Genomic DNA, 24,552 nt, shown 5'->3' with positions numbered 1-24,552 from the left:
TCCAAGGCTCTGTCACTGAATGACGGCACATCGCTAGTGCATGCCGATTATGGCATGCGTTGAAGATGCGCCTGATAGGGGGTAATGGCAGAGTTAACGGACTGCGTTATGCCACGGTATAACGCAGTCCATCTAACGGACTGCCATAACACAGTATGAACCCAGCCTTACTTGGGTTTTCCCTTCTACACTCAGAATATAATTGTTGGCACTACTAGTGATTACTGTAGCGGGATTCCTGAATCTCATTTCTATGTGACCCCGGTAAAGAACCTTGAATAGTGTCAAAATGTACGGTACTAATGGAAACAGTCAAGTGCAGCTTTTCCTTGCCAGCCCCAATGAACATGAAAGTTTGTTTAAAAAAAAAAAAAGTCTGTTTCTGAAATTCCTATAGACTTAAGTAAAGCCTCCATTTGCACCCCTCCTGTATTGAGGCCATTGCTGCTGGCTGTTTTGCCTTGTGGAACCAAGTCAGGTGACTTTTCATAGATGATTGAACTTGTGCTATAGCGTATCCATTTATGGGGAAAGTAGAGGAAAAAAAATCCTTAAATCAATTCTTACTACACGCAGGTAAAAATCCACGCTGGTCCAAAGTTTGCCTCCTACTTGACCTTTAGCCCCTCGGAAGTAAAATCCCTGCGGTCAGAATATGGAGATCTGGAGTGCTGCATTGAAGTGGTGGATGGCGTTGAAGATGCGATTGAACACATCCACAAATATGGCAGCTCCCACACGGACGCCATCATCACGGAGAATGGTGAGTCTTCTGCCCCGTTCTATAGCATTGGCCTCATTTGATTTGAGGATCAGCGATCTCTATCATTCCACATTACAGGAGCGACAGCAGAATATTTCCTTCAGCATGTAGACAGCGCCTGCGTATTCTGGAACAGCAGCACTAGGTTTTCAGACGGCTACCGCTTTGGACTGGGTAGGTTTCATTTCTCAAAATCTTTATCAGTTATCTCAGTTATATAGTTGTTTAAGTCTTACCCATACTTACCCATCCCATTACAAGCCTGAGTTGTCGGAAGATTGTTAAAAGTGGGTGTGATGACATCACTGCATACAATGCTGTGACATCATAGGGTCTGCCTGCCCTGAGCTACTTCTAGAGCAGGCCAAAGAGTGAATGATGGAGAATCTGACGCCCTGCTCTTCAAAGTGACGCTTCAAAGGGCTTGGGTATGAAGAAAATTCATTTAAAGGCTATGGAACAGTTTTTGATATCGAAATAATAATTTTTGCATAAGTTTCATTCTGCAATCTTTACTCCTTCATTCATGTTTACATCCCGGATATGATGTTTAAAGCCTGATCAACGTTTCAGATTGTTCTTTTGTGGGAGTGTCCTTCCCGGTAATATAGGCTGGATGCATTTGGTTTTCTATGGATAATCTTTCCGAACAGCTTCTATCGTGCACATTCCTTTTCATGTACTTTTCTATAACCTGTTTTCTCTGCCCACTCCAAAATACTTCCTCCCCTCTCCACTGCATATGTGTACAAGTTCCACACCCTTTTTGCCCCTTTCTCTAAGGGCAGGTACACACTGCCATCAATTCATCTGAAAGAATCGGGCTGATTATACAAATGACACTGATCAGAATGTGAGCATAGTGTGATCAGATTCTCTCGGACGAGAAGATGGAGAACAACATTTCTCAATCTTCTCCATTGTGTCAGTGCGCGGAAATCGGACTGCACTCCGATGTCGTCATCATCCGAGTGCAGTCCAATGATTTCCACGCATTCATTGACTTGCATGGCGTGACGGAAAATACGATGGTGTGAGTGAGCCCTTACACTTGAGGGTAAGGAGAGGGAGCTCAGAGAGAGGTCAGAATCACAAGCTGTTTGCTAAAGCAGAGGTCCCCAACTCCAGTCCTCAAGGCCCACCAACAGGTCATGTTTTCAGGATTTCCTTAGTCTTGCCCAGGTAATAATTGCATCACCTGTGCAATGCAAAGGAAATCCTGAAAACATGACCTGTTGGTGGGCCTTGAGGACTGGAGTTGGGGACCTCTGTGCTAAAGGACTAGATGACACTATAGCAGCAAAATGGCAGCCAATTTTAAATTAAGATGATTTACAAAGTTTCTTAACTTTTGCATTTAGGAAGCAAATTAGCAATGGAAAAAAAATCCTGTGCAAAGGTGTTCATATCCTGTAATGTATTGGGTGATTAAAGCGCATAGAAGTTTTCTTAATTGTTTTTGATAGAATTATATTAATAATGTGTGTTTCCCTGTAAAGTGAACTTAGTCGTTGAGTCTATAACTGTCCTGGGATCACGTGTTTGCACAGTAGGACATTATCGAGATTATTTTTAGTCTGCCCCTTTTAAAGGCTCCATAAATATATTCTTGCTCTACGATCCTAGGGGCGGAAGTTGGCATCAGCACAGCCCGGATCCATGCTCGAGGACCGGTGGGCATAGAGGGACTGCTTACCACCAAGTGGTTACTTCGGGGAGAGAATCACGTGGTCTCCGACTTCTCCGAGCAAGGAAGTATGAAGTATCTACACGAGAATATTCCTGTCCCACAGAGGACCAGCAGCTAAAATCCAGGCTGACCACGGCCAGTCCAGACCTCATCTAGTGTCAGGGATCATCAAGCAGTCACTATGCTGATAGGCAAAGGCTGTAAGATTAAGAAACTATGCACTTCAATCAAATAACCGAGACCCTAGAAAAACTTCCAAAAACCTTGATAAATGCACTGAACGTGCATCAGCACTTGTGCCCCGCTGCCCATGGTCTTGGGTTCACTTAGCTTTTAATTATGGACAGTAATGATATTGATTAATGATGTAGCACTTCTAGTACGGTTCCTGCAGGACTCGCCCTGTAGAGCTCCTGATGATGAGATTTTAACATAATGGACGCCCAGAAAGAGATAAGCTTGAAATTTTATTTTGTATGTCTCCGAACTACAATGGCTTCAGACTGACTTGGCTGATTTAATATAATATATGTGAGGGCCGGCAAAAGTAATACCGAGGGGTGAGCTATCCTAGACTAGATTCCTTGCAGTGCTTTATGGTCGAGTCTTTTCAGGGCATCTGAAAATCAAGTTTCGTTATTTTCAATTTCTAAGATATTTTTGGTACATTTTTTTTTTTTTTTTAAATTTCTAACTTTGTACAGTCAATTCTTTGTGACCGAATGGTTAAGACGTGAAATTATGAAATGTTCAATTCCACTTAATAAATTTGTCTAAAACTTCATGAAATGTTCTGTTCTCAATCGCTGTAGTGATTTTGCATGTGTGCGTGTATATACAGTGGCATGTAAACGTTTAGGCTACGTTCACATTAGCGTTTCCCAGCGCAGCGTCGGGAAACGCTGCGGCGACACATGCGTCATGCGCCCCTATATTTAACATGGGGGACGCATGGACATGCGTTGTGCTGCGTTGTGCGACGCATGCGTTTTTTTTGCCGCAAGCGTTGGGCGCAGAAAACGCAACAAGTTGCATTTTTTTTGCGTCCAAATTTTGGCAAAAAAGGACGCATGCGTCGCAAAACGCAGCGTTTTTGCGTGCGTTTTGGTGCGTTTTTATTTGCGTTGTGCGTTGCGTCGCCAACGCAGCGGCGCACAACGCAAATGTGAACGTAGCCTTAGGCACCCCTGGTCAAAATTACTATTGTGAAAAGTTAAGCAAGTTGAAGGTGCAATGATCTCTAAAAGGGCTAAAGTTAAAGATGACACATTTCCTTTGTAGTTTAGGCAAAAAAAAAAAAAAAAAAATTATATATATATATATATATATATATATATATATATATATATATATATATATATATATATATATATATATATATATATATATATATATATATATTTTTTTTTTTTTTTTTTTCATCTTTTACATTTTAAAAATTATAAAAAGGAAAATGGGCCAGTGCAAAAGTTTCGGCACCTTTTGGCGATTTGTGTGATCAGATAAGTTTCACAAAGGTTTCGGACCTTAGCCTGTTAAAGGGTTATGGTTGGTTCACTTATCATTATTAGGAAAGGCCACGTGATGCAAATTTCACAGCTATAAAAGCCAAACCTCCTCTAAACTTGTACCAAAAAACAGCAGCCATGGGTTCCTCTAAGCAGCTGCCTAGTACTATGAAAATAGTGGCGGCCCACAAAGCAGCAGAAGGATATAAGAAGATGGCAAAGCTTTTTCAAGTTGGCCTTTCCTCAGTTAGAAATGTAATAAAGAAATGGCAGTTACCAGGAACAGTGGAGGTCAAGATAAGGTCTGGAAGACCAAGCAAAATTTCAGCGAGAGATGCTCATAGGATTGCTAGAAAGGCAAATCAGAATGCTTGCTTAACTGCAAAAGACTTTCAGAAAAATTTCAGACTCTGAAGTTGTGGTACATTGTTTACTGTTAAGAGACACCTGCAAAAATATGGCCTTCATGGAAGTGTCATCAGAAAACACCTCTCCTGTGTCCTCACCATAAAATTCAGCATCAGAAGTTTGCATTTTGGAAACGAGTACTATGGACCGATGAGGTTAAAGTAGAACTCTTTGGCCACAATGATCAAAGGTATGTGTGGAGAAAAGAGGGATTTTTTTTGGTACTTGCCGTAAAATCTCTTTCTTGGAGCCTTCATTGGGGGACACGGATAACCATGGGTGTATGCTGCTGCTAGGAGGCTGACACTATGCAAAAAGGAAAAAAGGAAAGCTCCTCCCCGGCAGCATACACCCACCGACAGGCACCTAGTACCTCAGGTGGCGAAAAAAAAGCAGTAGGAGAAGCTAACAACTCAGAACGTATAAGTACCAACTCAAACAGGGAGCTTAAACTCAAACACGGCAGGGAGGGTGTTGTGTCTCCCAATGAAGGCTCCAAGAAAGAGATTTTATGGTAAGTACCAAAAAATCCCTCTTTCTTTATCGCTTCATTGGTGGACACAGATAACCATGGGACATCCAAAAGCAGTCCCAAAATAGGGGGGGAGAAAAAACTAAGAAACCCAGAGAAACGACTTAGGTCGGCCGGTGTGCAACTGCCGTCTGCAGTACTTTTCCTACCGAAACCTGCATCAGACGAGGCCTGGGTATGAACCCTATAGAACCTTGTAAAGGTGTGCAAGGACGACCAGGTCGCGGCCTTGCAAACCTGCAAGGCAGAAGCCTGGTGACGAACAGTCCAAGAAGCTCCGACAGCCCTGGTGGAGTGGGCTCGCACTCTCGGAGAGGGGGCTGTTTCTCATGAACACAGTAAGCTTCCAATATTGCTGACCGAATCCAACGAGACATCATGGACTTGGAAGCCTGAAGACCTTTCTGGCGACCTTCAGAGATGACAAACAGGGAATCGAATTGGCGAAAAGGGGCAGTTCTAGAAAGATAGACCCGAATGGCCCTGACCACATCCAGCTTGTGAAGAGACTTCTCCAGAGGGTGAACCGGGGAAGGACAAAATGAGGGCAGAACGATGTCCTCATTGATGTGGAAAGAAGATACCACCTTGGGAAGGAATGAAGGGACAGGTCTGAGAACTACCTTGTCCTGATGAACAATCAGGAACGGGGAGCGACAGGATAAGGCTGCCAACTCAGACCCTCCTAATTAATGTGATCGCAATTAAAAAGGCCACCTTCCAAGAAAGGAGGGAAAAGGAAATGTCCTGAAGGGGTTCGAAAGGCGCAGCTTGCAGAGCGCCCAGGACCAGGTTAAGATTCCAAGGGTCCAGCGGCGAATGGAAGGGAGGAGCTTTATCTTTTTTATGACCCTTGGGATCAAGGGAAGAGGAGGGAACAGGTAAGGGAACTGAAACTGGGACCACGGAATTACCAGGGCATCGTAGACGATGGCCAGGGGATCCCGGGACCTGGCTACGAACCGAGCGACCTTGTGGTTCATCCGAGATGCCATAAGATCGACATCTGGAGTGCCCCAACGTTGGCATATCTGAGTGAAGACAGAGGGATGGCGAGACCACTCACCCGATGCCAGGCCTTGTCGGCTCAAGAAATCGGCTGCCCAATTTTCGACCCCTGGAATGTGAATGGCTGATATGGCCGGAACATGGCATTCCGCCCAACGCAGAATGTTTGCCATTTCCGCCATCACCTGATTGCTGCGAGTCTCGCCCTGGTGGTTCAAGTACGCCACGGCCGTGGCGTTGTCCGACTGAATGCGGACGGGTCTGCCTGTCAGGAGAGACTGCCAGTGGAGTAGGGCAAAGAAGATTGCCCTGATCTCCAACAGGTTGATGGGAAGAAGAGCTTCCTGGGCATTCCAGCGACCTTGCGCTGTGTTGTCAGAAGACCGCACCCCATCCGAGGAGGCTGGTGTCGGTGGTGATGACCAGCCACCGAAGGGGGAGGAAGGATCTCCCTTTCAGGACTGAGGAGGACAGAGTCCACCAGGTTAGGGACTTCCTTACTTGAGGAGGCAGACGAACGGTCCAGAGAGGTCGTGGACTTGTTCCAGGTGGACAGAAAAAACAGCTGGAGGGGACGAGTATGGAACTGGCACAGCTTCCATGGAGGCAACCATCTTCCCCAGGACTCTCCTACAGAATCGAAGGGGGCGGGGGACTGGGTGCTTTAGCGATCAGACTCTCTTGCAGAGAACGGAAAACTTGTTTTTCGGGAGGAAGACCCGAGCCAAGGTCATGTCGAACTCCATGCCCAGGAATGTTAGACGCTGGGAGGCAATCAGAGAGGACTTGTCCTGGTTGATGATCCAGCCGAGGCGGGTCAGGGTGTCTAGAGTGATTTGAAAGCTTCGAGCACAGTCTCGGTGGGATGAGCCCTTGATAAGCAGATCATCCAGGTAAGGGATAATGAGGATTCCCCTGGAACAAAGTATGGCCATGACCGCCGCCATGACCTTGGTGAAGACCCTGGCCGAAGGGAAGGGCCGTGAATTGGTAGTGATCATCCTGGATCACAAACCGAATGAATCTCTGGTGCTGTACACAAACAGGAATGTGAAGGTACCCATCCTGAATGTCTACCGAGCAGAGAAATTCCCCCGACTCCATGGCGGCGATCACTGACGTAAAGATTCCATCCTGAAGTGGCGGAGTCGAACGTGACGATTCAGCAATTTGTGGTCCAGGATCGGACGGAGGGAACCGTCTATTTTTCTGGACTACGAAGAGATACGAGTAGAACCCCGAAAAACATTTGACGGAATGGGAACGACTACACTGGCGGTGAGCAGGGATGAGACAGCCTGAAGAAACCCTGGGAACTGGGACGGCTGCTTCGGTGGATGAGAAAGAAAGAAGCGTATTTCTGGGAGGGAAGAAAATTCAATTTTGTAACCGGAGGTAACTATCTCTCTGACCTAGGCGTCGCTGACCACCGACAACCAGGCGTACCTAAAGGCAAGAAGCCTGCCTCCCACCCTGAAAAGACTTCCAGGTGGGGGCGACCTGTCACTTAGAATGGAACCTATTGGGACAAGACCCGAAGGATCTTGAGGATTGGCCTTTTGGTCTCCAGCTGGGAGAAGGTTTGAAAGAAGGTTTCCTTCGATCTCCTGAGGCAGCTGCTATGAAGACGATTCTTATGCCGGAAATGGACGAAAGGACCTAAAGGGCCGAGGGCCCTTCCTGTTGAAAAGACGCTTGGGTCTGGACTGAGGGAGAGGTGCTTTTCCCCCAGTAGCGTCCAAAATTATCTGGTCTAGCCTAGCGCCAAAGAGCCTGGAGCCTTGGAAGGCCAAGTTTGTGAGAGATCTTTTGGAAATAGTATCTGCACTCCACACCAAAGGATGCGGCGTATAGCCACAATGTTGCTGCTTGCTCTGGCAGAACAGCCTGCCCCATCCAGGGAAGCAGCCAAAATGTATTTGCCAGCATTGCCAATCTGGTCTGCCAATTCGGCCAGCTCGTCTGGAGAAGCCGAAGCTAAGATGCCTCGGTGAAGTATCCTGGCCCAGGCGGAAATGGCTTTTGCCACCCAGGTGGAGGCGAAATTGGGGCAGCGGGATGCACCGGTTGCCTCAAAGGCTGATTTGGCCAGTGCCTCGATCTGTCTGTTGCATCATTAAGAGACGCACCATCCGGTAAAGACAGAACGGTCTTTGAGGAAAGACGAGAGGCAGGAGGATCCACCTTGGGGGACTCTGCCCATTTGCCAACGAGATCGGAGCTAAAAGGGTATAGGACGTCTAAGTGCTTCCTTCCCGCAAAGCGCTTTTCGGGATGCTCCCAGTGTTTTGACAGGGTACACTCAAACTCCTTGTGGTTGGAAAAGGAGCGAGAGGGACGTTTTACCCGCTTAAGAGACGGAGGGATCCTGGGAAGAAACCTCATCCTCTTTAAGTTTTAAGAGTTTGTGAAATAGCCGAGATAAGACTATCAACCATGACCTGCATGCTGAAAGTCTGGTCTGTATCAGAGTCAGACCCAGACTGGGAATCTATGTTCAGAGCACTGGTGGCTGCAGATAGTTGTGGAAGGCGTTCAAGGGCCTGGACCAGGGACTGGGATACCTTAGTCAGGTCAGCGACCGACTTGGACATGGCAACAGTCCACTCTGCAATGTGCTCAGGTGTAATGAATTATAGTGGGCTTAGAAAGAGAAGCCCCTACATTGTTGGACATATGTAGAGCCTGGTGCGCTATAGTAATTACTGCGGGGAGGAGCAGGCACAGGGGTATAGACAATAAGGGCAAAAGCCTACCAATACACCAAACTGCAGCAGATAGTTAGCTGTGTCCCCCGAGCCGAGAGTCCTTCTAGGCAAGAAGTGATGCTCGAGGTGCTGCGCAGCTCCCAAGATGGAGGAAGGCAGGAACCCTCGTGATGAAGGGGAGGGTGTGGCTTAACTGTATAGCCATTCATGGGGTGCTACCGAAGAGAAAGTGCCACTGCTATAGGACCAGCGGTAAGAAGGGAAGTGCACCATATGGAAGTGCGACGTCAGATTCGCCGGAGAAGAGACGCCGAGAAAGCGCGCGCAAACAGGGGGCATGGTCAGCCGGCCCGAGGAGAAAGTAAAAGTGCTGGGGAACGACATCGCCGGCGAAGTGAACGCACCCTGAGAAAAAGAAAGGGAGGCGCGAAGTACCCGGTCAAAGACGGGATTATGAGTGCTAAAGGATGACAGCGGGTTTGCGGGAAGCAGGGACTGAGGGGAGGAGCCGCGTGTAAGGGCGCGAAATTCAAAACCCCCGGGCGGGCTCTGCAGCTCCCCCTTGTTTGGGAGAGAGGAGCCGACGCAGCGAATGTAGACTCTAAGGGAGTCTGCTGGGTACCTTGATTGATGTCCGGCTCCACATAGTGCGATGAGGATCGTTCAGGGACCCATGGGTAGGGAGGGTCGCTGGAGACGAAGATCCTTCTTCCCACACCATCTCCGGACAGTGTAGAAGATGGCATCAACCCCTTCAGAGAAGGGGGAGGTCGCTGCTGTGACCACCGTCTTCCTCTCAGCCCTCTCCGAGGAGAGGGGTGAGGAGGGAAATTGTCAAGGACCAGCCACCGCAATAAGCCCTGGAGCACCCGTGGAGGTGACAGGGGATATCGTCCTGCCTGCTGCATGAGAGTTGCGATGTGGGTGACACCACACTTCTTACTCAGCCGCCTATAATGGGAAGGCAGGGTGAAAATAACACGCCGTTTCCCTGAAGCTGTATCTGATAAAACAAAAGGAGAGAGTTCATAAAACACAACAATACCTGTAAGGAAAAAAGGAATTTGCTGCGGACCCAGGTCCGCCTCCTACAGACACTAAGCACAAACTGAGGTACTAGGTGCCTGTCGGTGGGTGTATACTGCCGGGGAGGGGCTATTGTTCTTTTCCTTTTTGCATAGTATCAGCCTCCTAGGGGCAGCAGCAGCAGCAGCAGCATACACCCATGGTTATTTGTGTCCCCCAATGAAGCGATAAAAAGGGCACAGAATTTCAGGAAAAGAACATCTCGCCAACCATTAAGTATGGGGCTGCATCTATCATGCTTTGGGCTTGTGTAACTTGCAGCCAATGGATTCAATGAAATCTCAACAAATTCTTGATGCAAAATAACACCACCTGTAAAACAAAGCTGAAGTTAAAAAGATGTTTTCTTTCAAATGGACAATGATCCTAAACACGCATCAAAATCCACAATAGATGACCTCAAAAGGTGCAAGCTGAAGGTTTTACAATGGCCCTCAGTCTCCTGATCTGAACATCATTGAAAATCTGTGGCTAGCCCTCAGAATAGCAGAGGATGCAAGACGCCCCAGGAATCTCACAGAACTGGAAGAATGGATGAAAATCCCTCAAACAATAATTGAAAGAAAACCAAGCCCAAGGCTTTATCCCTCCTGAACCAAGCTGTACAGCGGGCACAATGCAGTCAGGCGGGTAACGTTCTCCTGGCATTCACCAAACCCAGTCTCCTCCATCAGACACCAGAGATCACAGCCGCACTGGTTGTACATGGTACTGCACGCTCTCTCCTATTCAGTTAGATGGGACAGACCTTGCAGGACCATGATTGTTACAAAAAAAATTAAGGGGTTTTACCACTTCTTTACACCCTTAATTATCTGATTGGTGCATGTACCAGAGTCTGACCTTTGCCTATCTGATAGCTCCATCCAAATTAAGGTTTTGGAAAACTTCTTTAAATGAAGTTTGTGAAAGTTTCTCATGGGAATTTAAGAAAGATGTCAACTTGAGAACATGATTTAAAGAGTCATCCTGCAATGGTTTGGATATCCGCAATGGCAAACAGCGCATGTGCCTACGAGTGGGTATTTCTATATGCTCCAAATTAAAAGCAATAGGTGGAGGCTGTATAGTCTATGCCAAGTGTACAAAACATTTCTACCGGCCCTATGTCTAGCACCTAGACCAGAGTCCCACAGGTTAGCATCACCCATAAGTTGTATATAGTTTATTATACATTTGATCATTTTCCAATATTTTTATCTACTTGTTGTACAGCAGGATATCACATTACTGAAAGTAGCACCACCACTAAACCTTGCGGTAATCGGCAAACCACATAAAATGGTTCTCGGGCAGGTCCTTTATGTAGGCGGACCGCTCATTGTGGTGTTTGGGGTATCTTTTGCAGACCGGCTGCTCCTTCTCTTGTCTTCCTCTATAGGTTGTTTGGTAAATGGTAAAACCGTCACACTGCCTTGTGGCTCTGGGTGGTTGCTCGTGGCACGAAAGGTTAAAATTTCGAGAGCTGTGCTGTCTGCGCTCCATTTGCATTTTCTTTCGTCCAAGACCCTAAATATTGAAGAAAGAAATTTAAGATGAACAGCCTCGTTGTTTGGTTCATTTCTGTACTCTTCCCCCTTTTCCCTCCTTAATACAATGGAGACTAAATTAGTGCTGAGGCTGCTGTGATCACAAGACTTCATAACAGCAAGGTTTCTCTGCAGACGCAACAACATAAGATGCGATTACGGAGACATATGAACACTGTGAGAAGTTTGCCCACCAGTAGAGGACATGTACAATCTCCAGGATACAGGTCTTTGTCGGCCTGCCGGGAAGACACGACGGCAAACTAATTGTGAGGTCACAGTATTGACCTGACTATAACCCATCGGTGATGTCACAGCAGCCAAACTGACCAGTGCCCACTTCTGATGTCACAGCAGGCGAACTGACCGATGCCCACTTGTGATGTCACAGCAGGCAAACTGACCAATGCCCACTTACGAGGTTACAGCAGGCAAACTGACCGATGCCCACTTGTGATGTCACAGCAGCCAAACTGACCAGTGCCCACTTCTGATGTCACAGCAGGCGAACTGACCGATGCCCACTTGTGATGTCACAGCGGGCAAACTGACCGATGCCCACTTGTGATGTCACAGCAGGCGAACTGTCCGATGCCCACTTGTGATGTCACAGCAGGCGAACTGTCCGATGCCCACTTGTGATGTCAGCAGTCAAACTGACCAATGCCCACTTGTGATGTCACAGCAGGCGAACTGTCCGATGCCCACTTGTGATGTCACAGCAGGCAAACTGACCAATGCCCACTTACGATGTTACAGCAGGCGAACTGACCGATGCCCACTTGTGATGTCACAGCAGGCAAACTGACCGAAGCCCACTTACGATGTTACAGCAGGCGAACTGACCGATGCCCACTTGTGATGTCACAGCAGGCGAACTGTCCGATGCCCACTTGTGATGTCACAGCAGGCGAACTGTCCGATGCCCACTTGTGATGTCAGCAGTCAAACTGACCAATGCCCACTTGTGATGTCACAGCAGGCGAACTGTCCGATGCCCACTTGTGATGTCACAGCAGGCAAACTGACCAATGCCCACTTACGATGTTACAGCAGGCGAACTGACCGATGCCCACTTGTGATGTCACAGCAGGCGAACTGACCGATGCCCACTTGTGATGTCACAGCAGGCGAACTGACCGATGTGCACTTGTGATGTCACAGCAGGTGAACTGACCGATGTGCACTTGTGATGTCACAGCAGGCGAACTGACCGATGCCCACTTGTGATGTCACAGCAGGCGAACTGACCGATGCCCACTTATGATGTCATAACTCTGCACTTGACTAAATCAAACTTTTGGCACCATATCAAGACCCCTCCCAGAAATTCACTTGTGATGTCACAGATGCTCACCTTATAGAAACACAGTTGTGATCACAAAGGAAACATATGTAGCCGAGACACTTTTGGGACATCACTAACTTACCCATATGAGAACACCATCGCCAGGGGACTTCCGTGTGAGACCTTTATAAGGCACGAGGAGCAGAATAGCAGTGGGGCATACAGCTTATTTTTAATGCATTATTACATTGAGTGCATGAGAATTAAGGGGCTGTGTACCTACAGTATTCGTGGAGGCGTGCCACTAATGTATGCAGCAGGTTTGTTACAGATAACTGTATAGTGATATTTCTTTATCGCCTCTCATTGGGGGACACAGGAACCATGGGTGTATGCTGCTGCCACTAGGAGGCTGACACTATGCAAATAAAAAAGTTAGCTCCTCCTCTGCAGTATACACCCCACCGACTGGCATTATACGCTTCAGTTTAGCTTAGTGTCAGTAGGAGGTGGACACGGGTCTTTCTTTAGACCCTTATCTACCTCAATGTGCGTCGTTTCTTTTCAGGTTTTTCCGGAGGGATACAGGGTGAGCAGTCACACCTGTACTCCCACAATGCGGACTATGAGTACGGCGTGTACTGCCACCCCGTATCCTCATAGATCCCTCACCAGGACCAAGATCCTAGCACACCAGCGTGCTTAGAAGTTCGGTCCTGGCTCCGTCCCCCACCCACTCGCCCACCAGAGCCTGTCGGTTGCGGAGACGAGGACGTCCATCAGCTCCCTGGACGTCTCATTTTTTCCAGGTTAGTACCGGCGTGGGATGTCTAAGGTGAGTATTTTTTATTTATTATTTTTTTCTGCGGCCCTGTATCCTCAAAAAGGGGGTGCCTGTTAAGGGGTTCATTATGTGGGTCACATTTGTTCCCAGCCGCCGCGCCTATTCGGCTGCGGCCGCCCTCTCTCCTAGTTCCGGCGCGGCTGCCTTTTCGGTCTACCGCGCCGCTTATTATCTGTCACTGCGCTGTGCTCTCAGCGGCCTCCTTAAAAGCGCGGCCGTGCCACACCGCTTCGGGCCCCTGCGGCTTCCCTGCTCCGGCGCTGTAAGCGTCCGTTCCTTTCCTCTGAGCGCGGCGGCTTTGCCAGCCGCCACATCGCTTTGGCCCCCGGCGTTCTCCCTGCTCCTACAGCGGCCACTCCTTTTCATCAGCGCGGGGGCTCTGACAGCCACCGCATTTCTCCACCACTACTATCCGGCCACGGTAAGCGGCCGTTCCTTCTCCCTCAGCGTGGCGGCCTGCCAGGTCGCCACACTGCTTGGGCATGCGGCCGCTGTTAACGGTCGCTCACCTGCCGCATCGCTTCCTCCATGCGGCGCACTGTGCCTACGCCGCGGCCCTTCTCCGCCGGTCTCCTATTCCTAATTTAGGCCCCGGCTTCTGCCCGGGCCTACTTCCGGTGGCGGGCTCCGCCCCCTTCCCTCTTTCATCGGGCGGGCTTTTCTCCCGCCCGACAATTGCACTGAGGCACCGCCTCTTTTCCCTGCCCATCAGCGCCATCTTGGGACTCCCTAGCCACGAGCCCTCTCCTCCACACAGGATACAAGACAGCCGCAGATCGGCAAAATTGCGCCAGGAGGCCATTCCACCCTCCTGCCTAAGGGTCCACTTCTCGCCAGAGGTCCATGCATCAAGCTGGTCAGCTTCACTCCGCAATCCGTCTGCCGTGAGTAGTTCTGCAATTGCAGACTGACACTCCCCTCTGTCCCCTAACCCTCTTGCATTTTCTTCACGGACCTCTCTAAAATGGCTAACTCTAAAGGGGGCCGCTCTCTTCCTCCTACTTCATCCTCTTCTGCCTCTCCGCTCTGTCAGGCCTGCAGCAACCCGATTGTTCCCACCGCCCAGGATCCTCCGGCCGGTCCGCCTGAGAGTGATACCCCCATCCCAGGCTGGGTTTTCTCTCTGTCTCAATCGGTGGCCGATCTAATGCGGGTGTCTCAAAACCTCCGCAGCCCCCACAGTGGCCAGCGGGTTGCAGGAGCCTCCGCCCGAGCCCTCCTTGATAAGCCGCAAAAGGTCCAGACAGGAACATCGGTCTGAGTCCTCTTCTCGCTCCATCTCGCCACACGGTCCTCCTCTGCGGTCGGCGTCCTCCCGATCCTTCTCCCCTGAATCAGGCGAGGCGTTATCTGATGAGCCCTCGGAGGACATTTCGGAGCTGGATTCTAACCAAATCGCCACCATGAGGGATATGGTCCAGAATCTCATTGGAGCTATAAACCAAACCTGTGGCATTATGGATCCCTCTACGGAACCCGCAGATCAGGCGGTTTCGTTTAGACGGGCTATACCACCTAAGTTTTTCTCCAGAACTTACTGCCAATTGGACGGTCTCCCCCTCGGTGGATCCCCGTTTCCAGGCTCTCCACCAACACGGTGCTTCCACTGTCCGGCGGAGCAGCCCTGAAGGACTTTAACGATAGTTATAGAGTCCTTTGCGAAGTCAGCCTTTGAGGCAGCTGCAGCCGCTTCAAATGCCCAGTTTTTGCTTCCACCTGGGTTTCGAAATCCCTTTCCAAATGGGCCAAAGAGCTCCGTCGAGATATCCTGGACAGAGCGCCTCCTGAGCAACTGGCGGAGTTTGCCATCCAGATTTCCCACGCGAGTGAATACCTGGTCTCCGTCTCTCTGGATGCCGCATCTTGTGCGGCTCAGGCGTCCAGCAATGCCGTTACCATCCGCCGGACCGTTTTGGCTCAAGGCCTGGGGGGCAGACTTATGTTCCAAAAAGTCCCGCACCAGTCTCTCCTTTCAGGGCTCACATCTCTTTGGTTCCAAGCTGGACCAAATCATTAAGGACGCCACCGGGGGTACAAGTCCCCTCTCCCCCAGGCTAATCCTCGTCGCCCTCCTCCTAGACGACAGTTTTGGTCTTTTCGGCCTTTTTCATCGCCTTACGGCACCAACCTCCTTTTCTCAGCAGCACCAGAGTCCACAGGCACGTCAAGAGAAGAAAGCGGTGCCCTTTAGGCCCACTCCGTCCTGGCGTCCTCGCTACTCCCCGGGTAGATCCTCCAGGCCAGGACTGGAAGATCCACCTCAGCATGACTCTGACAAGACTCCAACCCACCTCCCAGGTTGGGTGGCCGTCTTCTCTTTTTCAGGGACGTCTGCACCTCCGCAGTAGAGGATGCATGGGTCAGGAAAGTTGTATCCTCGGGATACAAGATAGAGTTTGTTTTCACGACCCCGGGATCGTTTCTTCGAATCCCGACCTCCCAGAGATCCCGCTCTAGTTCCGGGTTTCCTCGCAGCCATCGCTTCTCTTCTCAAAGCCGGGGAAATCGTTCCCGTCCCAGGAAAGGAACGGTTCACAGGTTTCTACTCGAACCTTTTTGTGGTATCAAAAAAAAAAAAAAAAAAAAAAAAAAAAAAAGACGGCAAGGTTCGCCCCATTCTGGACCTCAGATTACTGAACAGGAGAGTTCGTCTGAGACACTTCGGGATGGAATCCCTTCGTTCAATAATTGCTCCCATGCAGGCTCAAGAATTTCTGTGTTCCATAGATATTCAGGACGCCTACCTCCATGTCCCGATATTTCCTGGACGTCACCGATTCCTGCGCTTTGCGGTGCTCCCGGTACATTTTCAATCCGTTGCCCTGCCGTTCGGTCCCACAACCGCTCCAAGGGTATTCACGAAGATCATGGTGGCGCTGTTGGCCATCTTCAGAGTCAGAGGCCTGGTCCTTTTTCCATTCCTCGACGACATCCTCATCAAGGCTCTGCCCTTTTCTCAGGCTCACGAAAGTCTGTCCGTCGTTCTCGACACCCTAGCCGTTTCGGGTGGCTGGTCAACCGGAAGAAGTCCTGCCTTATTCCTTCTCAGCGCATCATTTTTCTGGGCATGCTCTTCGACATTTGTTAGACCAAAGTCTTCCTTCCCAAAGACAAGAGATCCTCTCTATGTCGGGACATACGCTTGCTCCAGGGTCCTCGGCCTCCCTCCCTCCGATCGGCCATGAAGGTTCTGGGGAGGATGGTATCATCATTGGAAGCGATTCCCTTCGCCCAATTTCATTCGCGACCCTTTCAGCATGCCATTCTGTCTCAGTGTGACAGGTCTGTCTTCGCCCTGGTCCGTCCGATCCGACTCTTCTCGGGTCAAACGGTCTCTCAACTGGTGGCTGATGTCACCTCTCATCTCCCAGGGCAGGTCCTTCTTTCCAGTTCCTGGGAAGTGGTGACGACGGACGCCAGCCTCCTCGGCTGGGGTGCGGTTTTTCGCCACCGCACGGTTCAGGGCCGTTGGTCGGCGCAGGGGTCGTCTCTGCCGATCAATGTCCTCGAGATTCGGGCCACCTTTTTCTGTCCCTCCACCACTGGGAAAGGATTCTCAGGGGGTCTGCCTATCCGGATCCAGACTGACAACGCCACCGCTGTGGCATATGTCAACCATCAAGGGGGGGACTCTGTGCTCCTTGGCCCTTGCTGAGGTATCCGAGATCCTGCTTTGGGCAGAGACGACGGCTCCGGTGTTATCCACGGGGCATATCCCCGGCGTGGACAATTGGGCCGCCGACTTCCTCAGCCGCGAGGGCCTCGCGGCAGGGGAATGGTCTTTGCATCCGGAGGTCTTCCATCAAGATTTTTCTTCGATGGGGGACTCCGGACGTGGATCTCTCGGCGTCTTGAATGAACAGGAAGATTCTGCAGTTCATCTCCAGGTCTCGTGATCCTCTTGCAGTGGGCGTCATTGCTCTGGCCATTCCTGGGTCACAGTTCGTGCTGCCCTACCTGTTCCCACCCCTTCCATTACTTCCCAAACTGTTGAAAAAGATCAAAGTGGAAAAGGTGCCGGTCATTCTGATCGCCCCGGATTGGTCCAGGAGAGCTTGGTTTGCGGAGCTCGTCAATCTTCTTGCGGACGCTCCCTGGCGCCTTCCAACAGGCACGATCTGCTGTCTCAGGGTCCGATCTGCCACCCGAATTCTCGGTCGCTCAGTTTAACGGCGTGGCTGTTGAGACCGCAGTTCTAAGAGCGTCCGGCCTTTCGGACCGGGTGATTCACACCGTGATTCAAGCTCGGAAGCTTTCATCTTCCAGGATCTACTATCGTACCTGGAAGGCTTACCTTCGTTGGTGCTAGTCCAACTGCTTTTCACCTATGTCCTTTTCCCTGCCTTCCATTTTGGCCTTCCTTCAGGCAGGACTGGATTCGGGCCTGGCTCTTAGTTCCCGGAAGGGCCAGGTCTCTGCGTCTTCCATCCTCTTTCAGAAGACTGTAGCTTTTCGGCCACAGGTTAAGACCTTCCTTCAAGGAGTAGCCCACGCTGTCCCTCCGTACAGGGCCCCCGTGGTTTCATGGGATTTAAACCTGGTTCTGGACGTTCTGAGGGTTTCCCCCTTTGAGCCTCTCAAGGAGTTTCCCCTGTCGGTTCTATCTTTGAGGGTGGCCTTTCTTGTGGCCATCACCTTTATCTGCCGCTTTTCCGAGTTGGCGGCCCTGTCCTGCTGACCTCCGTACTTGGACATTCACCAGGACAAGGCGGTCTTCATGCCTCCGCCTTCCTGCCTTCCTAAGGTGGTTTTCCACCTCAACGAGGTCATCGTTCTACCTTCCTTTTGTCCAGCTCCGGCTCATCCCCTGGAGTGATCGTTGAACAGGCTGGACCTCGTCAGGGCAGAGAGGATCTACTGGGATAGAACGTCCACTTTCCAGAAGACGGATTCCTTTTTCGTCATTCCTGATGGCACGCGCAGAGGCCAGCCGACTTCTAAAGCGACTATTGCTCGCTGGATCAGAATGGCAATTTTTGGAGGCTTACCGGGTCAAGAACAGAGTGCCCCCTCCTGGGATTAAGGCTCACTCTACCCGGGCAGTGGGCGCCTCCTGGGCGGTGCACCACAGGGCTTCCGCCTAACAGCTTTGCAAAGCGGCAACTTGGTCTTCCGTCCACACGTTCGCCAAATTTTACAAGGTCCATACCTACGCTTCTGCGGACGCCAGCCTAGGCAGAAGGATCTTGCAGGCGGCAGTGGTGAGTCCTCTGACCTAATGGAAGTCTGTTTTTCCCGCCCTAGGGACTGCTTTGGGACGTCCCATGGTTCCTGTGTCCCCCAATGAGAGGCGATAAAGAAAACAGGATTTTTGGTTGCTTACCGTAAAATCTGTTTCTTGAAGCCTCCATTGGGGGACACAGCTCCCTCCCAATTCTTCTGTTCTATGACTGTTCTCACGTTTACAGTTCTCAAGTTTGTGGTTATGGTTTTCAACCTTGCTACTTATCTCCTACTGCTTTCTCACTAACTGAAGAGTATAATGCCAGTCGGTGGGGTGTATACTGCAGAGGAGGAGCTAACTTTTTTATTTGCATAGTGTCAGCCTCCTAGTGGCAGCAGCATACACCCATGGTTCCTGTGTCCCCCAATGGAGGCTTCAAGAAACAGATTTTACGGTAAGCAACCAAAAATCCTGTTTTATTTGCTCCTATATAGTAAATGTATGCACGTGAAGTGTTAATAGAAGGAGTGACGGGGTCTGGTAAGGTGAGTGTGCTATTTAAAAGAGAAAAAAGAAATTGGATCAGTGGTAGAAAATCCCTTTAAATATCCTGTACTTACGGAGTCCAGGTATTCTCCTGCGCCCTGCGTGAGGTTTCTGTTGTCATGTGCAGAGAAGGGGAAGCCATATTGCAGGTCATTCTGTAATGAAATAATTTGGTGAAGACCGTGCTCCTTCCCTTCACAGACTATGATAAAGAACTCCTGATTTTAAAATATTTTGTTTGTTGGAACGTGTCCTCCGTATTTGGTTTAAAAAAAAAGCCAATTCGTTGTTTCAAGATCATAATATAAAAATAAAGTTGAGTCATTTTTACTAATACGTTATAGTTCTTATAACGCGCTGTTCCCGAGCTGTGTGATATTCCAGAGCTGCGTTCATAATACAGAGCTGAAATCAGTAAGCTGCAGAGCAGAAGCCTTCAGGGCACATGACTAAGTGTTGTCATGCCTGGTATATCTGCAGAGGCATTTTATTTTTTATATATAGTTTGGTCCTTCGACAGCATGCACCGGACCCTAGCGATGTTTTATTTATGATGATGTGGCCGTGTCATCCGACCACTGTGAAAATTCTCAATTCAGGGGCTAAATGTGTCTTCATTGAATACAGACTTTCCCATTATTTAGATAGATGACATTTGGAGCTCATAAAATGCTATGGAGAAATTGCAGCAGAATGTTTGTGTCTGCCTCCCTCTCCGCCGTAGAACTTTACAAGCACCAAAGGTCATTTATCTTAGTAAATGGAAAATTTGTCTTTGCAGAACACAGATTTTACCTGTGAATTTACAATGATTGATCACTCCTGGAGGTTATAGAAGCAGATTTCCCCTGATAAGAGTTATTCCAAAAGTTTATTTTCAGGGGTACAATTGATTTATTAATTAAGAATGAAAAAGATGGTTACACTATAAGTAAAATCAGCATATTTATTGTAGGTTATATTGGAGCTTGGTGCTATAAAGCATACTTGTAGCCTTCTTCACTTGATTACACTTTTCTTCTGGTGGTGGGTCACTAAACAGATACTGAAGTGATCACAGGAAGGTCGGTGTATACAAGAATCTTCCACTTCATACTGCACAGACTTGTTATTAGGCATCAGGATACATGAAGAAGATTGCATGACAGCTTCATATATAAAAGAGCGAGACTATGGAGAGTCGTATGTCAGTCTAAGGCCGGGGTCACAACTGCGAGTGCAATGCGAGTCTCTCGAATCAATACCCGGCACTCGGGACCGGAGGGTGAGGCTGCATGTATTTCTATACAGCTGAACGCTCCGGTCCTGAGTGCCGGGTATTGATGCGAGAGTCTCGTATTGCACTCGCAAGTGTGACCCCCGGCCTAAGGCCGAATTACTCACGAGAGGATCTCATCGCAGTTCTTGGACTGGCCGGCGGCTCTCCTGACCTGACCGTGACAGCTGCAAGGAAATACATGCTACAACACTCAGGTGAGGAGAGCAGATGACCAGTCTGAGGATTGTGATGCGATCCTCACGGAAGTGATACGTCCTTCTGACTGCGCCCTAAAAAGGAATGTGTTATAACAAAACACAAAAAAGTACTTATTATTTCAATCAGGTTTTTATACTTCATTTTTTTCCTCAGTTTTCCATACCACTATAAAAAAAAAAATCTGACCACTAGACCTACTACTACTACACTCATACTTTCTGTTTTGTAGAGAAGACTTACCAGCAATCTCATTATCATCACAGACAGAATTATGTCACTGTTATCCTGTCAGTGATGATAATGAGACAATGAATGTGTATAAATACAATATGACTGGCTCCACTATTCACAATCTGTGAGATCACAGCTCACCTCCCCCTCCTGTACAATGACTGATAACTAGTGATGAGCGAAAATACTCATTGCTTTGGTGATCTCCAAGTATTTGTAAGGCTGCTGTCACAGTATTTGGTCAGTATTTTACATCAGTATTTGTAATCCAAAACCAGGAGTGGGTGATAAATGCAGAAGTGGTGCATATGTTTCTATTATACTTTTCTTCTATTTGTTCCACTCCTGGTTTTGGCTTCCAAATACTGATGTAAAATACTGACCAAATACTGATAGTGTGACGGCAGCCTTAGTGTTCGGAGATTTAGTTTTCATCGCCTCAGCTGAATGATTTTATAGCTACTATCCAGCCTGAGTACATGTGGGAATTCCCTAGCAACCAGGCAACCCCCACATGTACTCAGCCTGGCCAGTAGCTGTAAATCATTCAGCTGAGGCGATGAAAACTTAATCTCCGAACACTAACAAATACTCAGAGGTCAAACGAGCAACAAGTACACTCGCTCATCACTACTACTAACACCTCTATATACAGTAAGTATAGTTTAAAAAAAACACCTCATAGGGCCTGATTCATTATTTCATTTGTTTTGTTTTATTTTTTTAAGTAACGATGATTTTTAAATTTTTTGCACCAAATTCTTAAAGACACATGCAGTCCAGGAATTTTTGTACTGAACAAAATAAAAAATTTCAGGCATACATGAAGTCACTCCAGGGGAGGACTGGCGTATGTTAGCAACAAGGGGCAATTTCTTAAAAAGTCACAATTGATGAAACTCCAAACTACAACTACAATGGCAAACAGGAAAAAAAAACAAAAACAGGCGAACACATATAAAATAAACTTTAAAAAAAAATCGTGTAAATGAATTAGAAAAGAATGAATTCAAATAAACTAAAATAAGGCGCAAAATAAAATGCACAAAATACCAGAAACTGGACAAAAAAAAAGGCACAAATGCAATAATACTATACATAAAACAAGAGTCCGGACCTAGAAGACAAGTCACCGGACAATGCCTGCCGGCTTCTCCCCGCTCAGATCTGCTTGATTGACAGGTCTCTCCCCGCGTGGGTACTGACATGGGGGAGGAGACATGACTGATATACGATGGGGCTCTCACCTGGTTACAGGTGGTACACAGATGCGGCAGGCGGCCCTCTCTCCATGACGCTGTTCTTGTTCGGTAGAACATTTCCTGGGTGCTGGTCAGCGGTATCTTATTATTGACATCAATGTGGGGGAACTGCAAAAATACAATCATGCAGAAGCTGAACCAATCGTCCTCTGCTGCCTTGTTAAAGGGGTTGTCCCCCTTAAAAAAAAAAAAAAAAAAAAATATATATATATATATATATAAATATATATATATAAATATATCTATATATATATATATGTATATATATGTATATATATGTATATATATATGTATATATATGTATATGTATATATATATGTATATGTATATATATATGTATATGTATATATATATGTATATGTATATATATATGTATATGTATATATATATGTATATGTATATATATATATATATATATGTATATATATATATATATATATATATATATATATATGTATATGTATATATATATATGTATATATATATATATATATATGTATATATATATATATATATATATATATATATATATGTATATATATATATATATATATATTTATTGATGACTCCTAAACTATTCTGTACATAAACTACGCTGAGTCTCCACCGCTGCTGCTGGTGTCTATATTTTCTGCAGTGCTGCTGACGTCACTTTGTCAGTGCTGCAGCCAATCAGTGAGTTTAGTAGCTGTTCTGTCTTCTCAGCGCTGCAGACAATAACAGATACTGGTGGAAGCGGTGGAGACTGAATGCTGGACCTGGGGAGGGGGAGTAAAAAAAACCCAAACAGTTAGTTTATCACAACCAGTGATTGGTATTTACTGAAAGGAGACAACGTCCATGGCCACGTTCACACTATCAGTATTTGGTCAGTAATTTACATCAGTATTTGTAGCCAAAACCAGGAGTGAAACAATCAGAGGAAAAGTATAATAGAACCATATGCACCACTTCTGTATTTATCACCCACTCCTGGTTTTGGCTACAAATACTGACCATGTCCTAAGGCCACGTTCAGACATAGAATAAATACTGCGTCTTTCTTTTTTCTCCACCCTCCAAAGAGGAAGTGATTTCATGAAAACTTCCGCACATTGTAGGTCTAAAGACGCTTTTCCACTGTGAGGGTTATTTGTGCATTTTCTTCTCTGTAGGCTTCTATGGAGTCTGGAAAAAAAGTTAATTTTTTTTAAGGGCAGAATCAAAGTTTTTCTGTATTAAAAAAAAATGCCTTTAAAAATATTTCTTCGAATCTGTATTAAATAAAGGTGCAGCGAAAACACAATAATCGGAGAAGATTATTTCATATCCTGGTACGGACACCTGCAGGAAAAAAGAAAGTAGCAGAAAGACGGCAGCAATTGTGATAAGTGTGAACACGGTCTGAAAATTCACTGCAGCCATATCTGATTCCGGGAAATCCGGGTGACAATCAGTCGGGTGACAATCGGTGTTACCAATCTCCATCTCTCACAGGAGGTGGTCACAGATCCTGCCACAAAATGTCTGAAATGCTGGGTGACAACTTCTGTTGACGCTGGAACGATCGCCTAATTAGTTGTCACTCACCTTTCCCAGGAACAGATAAAATGAGAAAAACGGCAGGAAAAAAAAAATAACGTTCTAGGCCTCATTCACACTGATGAAATACTGATGCAAAAAATACTGATGTGTGAATGAGGACTTAGACCCTTCCCAACATCCATCCTGGATCTAGGGCGAATGTCACACGTGGAGGGTTTAATAGGACATCTCTGAACGGGAAAAAAAAGATTGCAACAATGGAAATATTTCAAGAAAAGGGTAAAAAAATATTCTTTGGTGGAATTTTTTTTTCTTCGGATTCTCAGAACACCTTTATGGTGTCAGACAAAGCTACAAGTCATTCCATAAAGAAAAAAAAAGGCCTCATAAAGGTATGGATAGGAAAAAAAAAAAAAAAAAATAAAAAAGTTATGGTTTTTGGAAGAGGGGCAGGAAAAAACAAAAGTGCAAAGAGGGAAAAAAAAAATCCTGCACGAAAAAAGAAAGAAAAAAACAAACCCGCATATGGCTATGTAAAAAAAGAAAAACTTAGAGCACTTGGAAGAGGAAGAATAAGAAACAAAAGTGGAAAAAAAGTAAAAAAAAAAAATAACTGCAAAAGAAGAAAATAATTCATCGTGTAATAATAATAACAATAATTAATAATAAAAAATGCAAAAATATGAATAGAGAAAGGTAAGAAAAATGCTTTCCTGCAAAAGAAAAATAAAGCAAGTCCTGGTGCAGCTATGCAAAAAAAAAAAAAAAGCAAAGCAAAAAAAAAAAAAAAAGACAAAAAAAAACCTTGCAGGTAGGTAAAGAGTTACATGAAAGGGATAACAACAGCAGTAATCAGAATGTCTTACCCAGATTCCCTCCTTATTTTTGGAAGGATTGCACAGCCGTCCTTTAGGCATTATTCCCCTGTTCTGATCACACTGCACTCTTTGAGCACTTAAAGCTTACATGTTACCATAGCAACCA

General features: G+C 47.1%; 2 protein-coding genes across 5 annotated transcripts in view; one reads left to right on the top strand and one right to left on the bottom strand.

Moving 5' to 3' along the window:
• ALDH18A1 (aldehyde dehydrogenase 18 family member A1) overlaps window positions 1–3,129 on the top strand; it is a 46,372-nt gene extending 43,243 nt beyond the window's left edge. For all 4 annotated transcript variants that reach the window (XM_069753993.1, XM_069753990.1, XM_069753989.1 and 1 more), the window contains 3 exons: window positions 577–763; window positions 842–937; window positions 2,390–3,129. In XM_069753993.1, coding sequence (XP_069610094.1) covers window positions 577–763; window positions 842–937; window positions 2,390–2,571 — 465 coding nt within the window. In that variant the 3' untranslated portion in view covers window positions 2,572–3,129. The remainder of the gene's footprint in view (window positions 1–576; window positions 764–841; window positions 938–2,389) is intronic.
• A 7,743-nt stretch (window positions 3,130–10,872) lies between these two features.
• Window positions 10,873–24,536, bottom strand: TEX36 (testis expressed 36). The gene is made up of 4 exons (XM_069753965.1): window positions 24,435–24,536; window positions 22,030–22,152; window positions 19,149–19,229; window positions 10,873–11,212 (listed from the first exon to the last, which is right to left on the bottom strand). Exons 1-4 carry the CDS (start codon window positions 24,483–24,485, stop codon window positions 10,952–10,954), a joined length of 516 nt encoding a protein of 171 aa, XP_069610066.1. The 5' UTR covers window positions 24,486–24,536; the 3' UTR covers window positions 10,873–10,951.
• Between the last annotated feature and the right edge of the window lie 16 nt (window positions 24,537–24,552).

Source organism: Ranitomeya imitator, chromosome 2 (assembly GCF_032444005.1).
Source record: "Ranitomeya imitator isolate aRanImi1 chromosome 2, aRanImi1.pri, whole genome shotgun sequence".
NCBI lineage: Eukaryota > Metazoa > Chordata > Amphibia > Anura > Dendrobatidae > Ranitomeya > Ranitomeya imitator.
This window is presented reverse-complemented; position numbering and strand designations above follow the sequence as displayed.

Coding starts and splice junctions, on each gene's coding strand:
- TEX36 (XM_069753965.1), bottom strand. CDS start 24,485: ATGCCTAAAGGACGGCTGTGCAATCCTTCCAAAAATAAGGAGGGAATC. Junction 22,153..24,434: donor AAAATAAGGAGGGAATCTGG/GTAAGACATTCT, acceptor GTATTTTTGCAG/TTCCCCCACATTGATGTCAA. Junction 19,230..22,029: donor TGTGTACCACCTGTAACCAG/GTGAGAGCCCCA, acceptor ATTTCATTACAG/AATGACCTGCAATATGGCTT.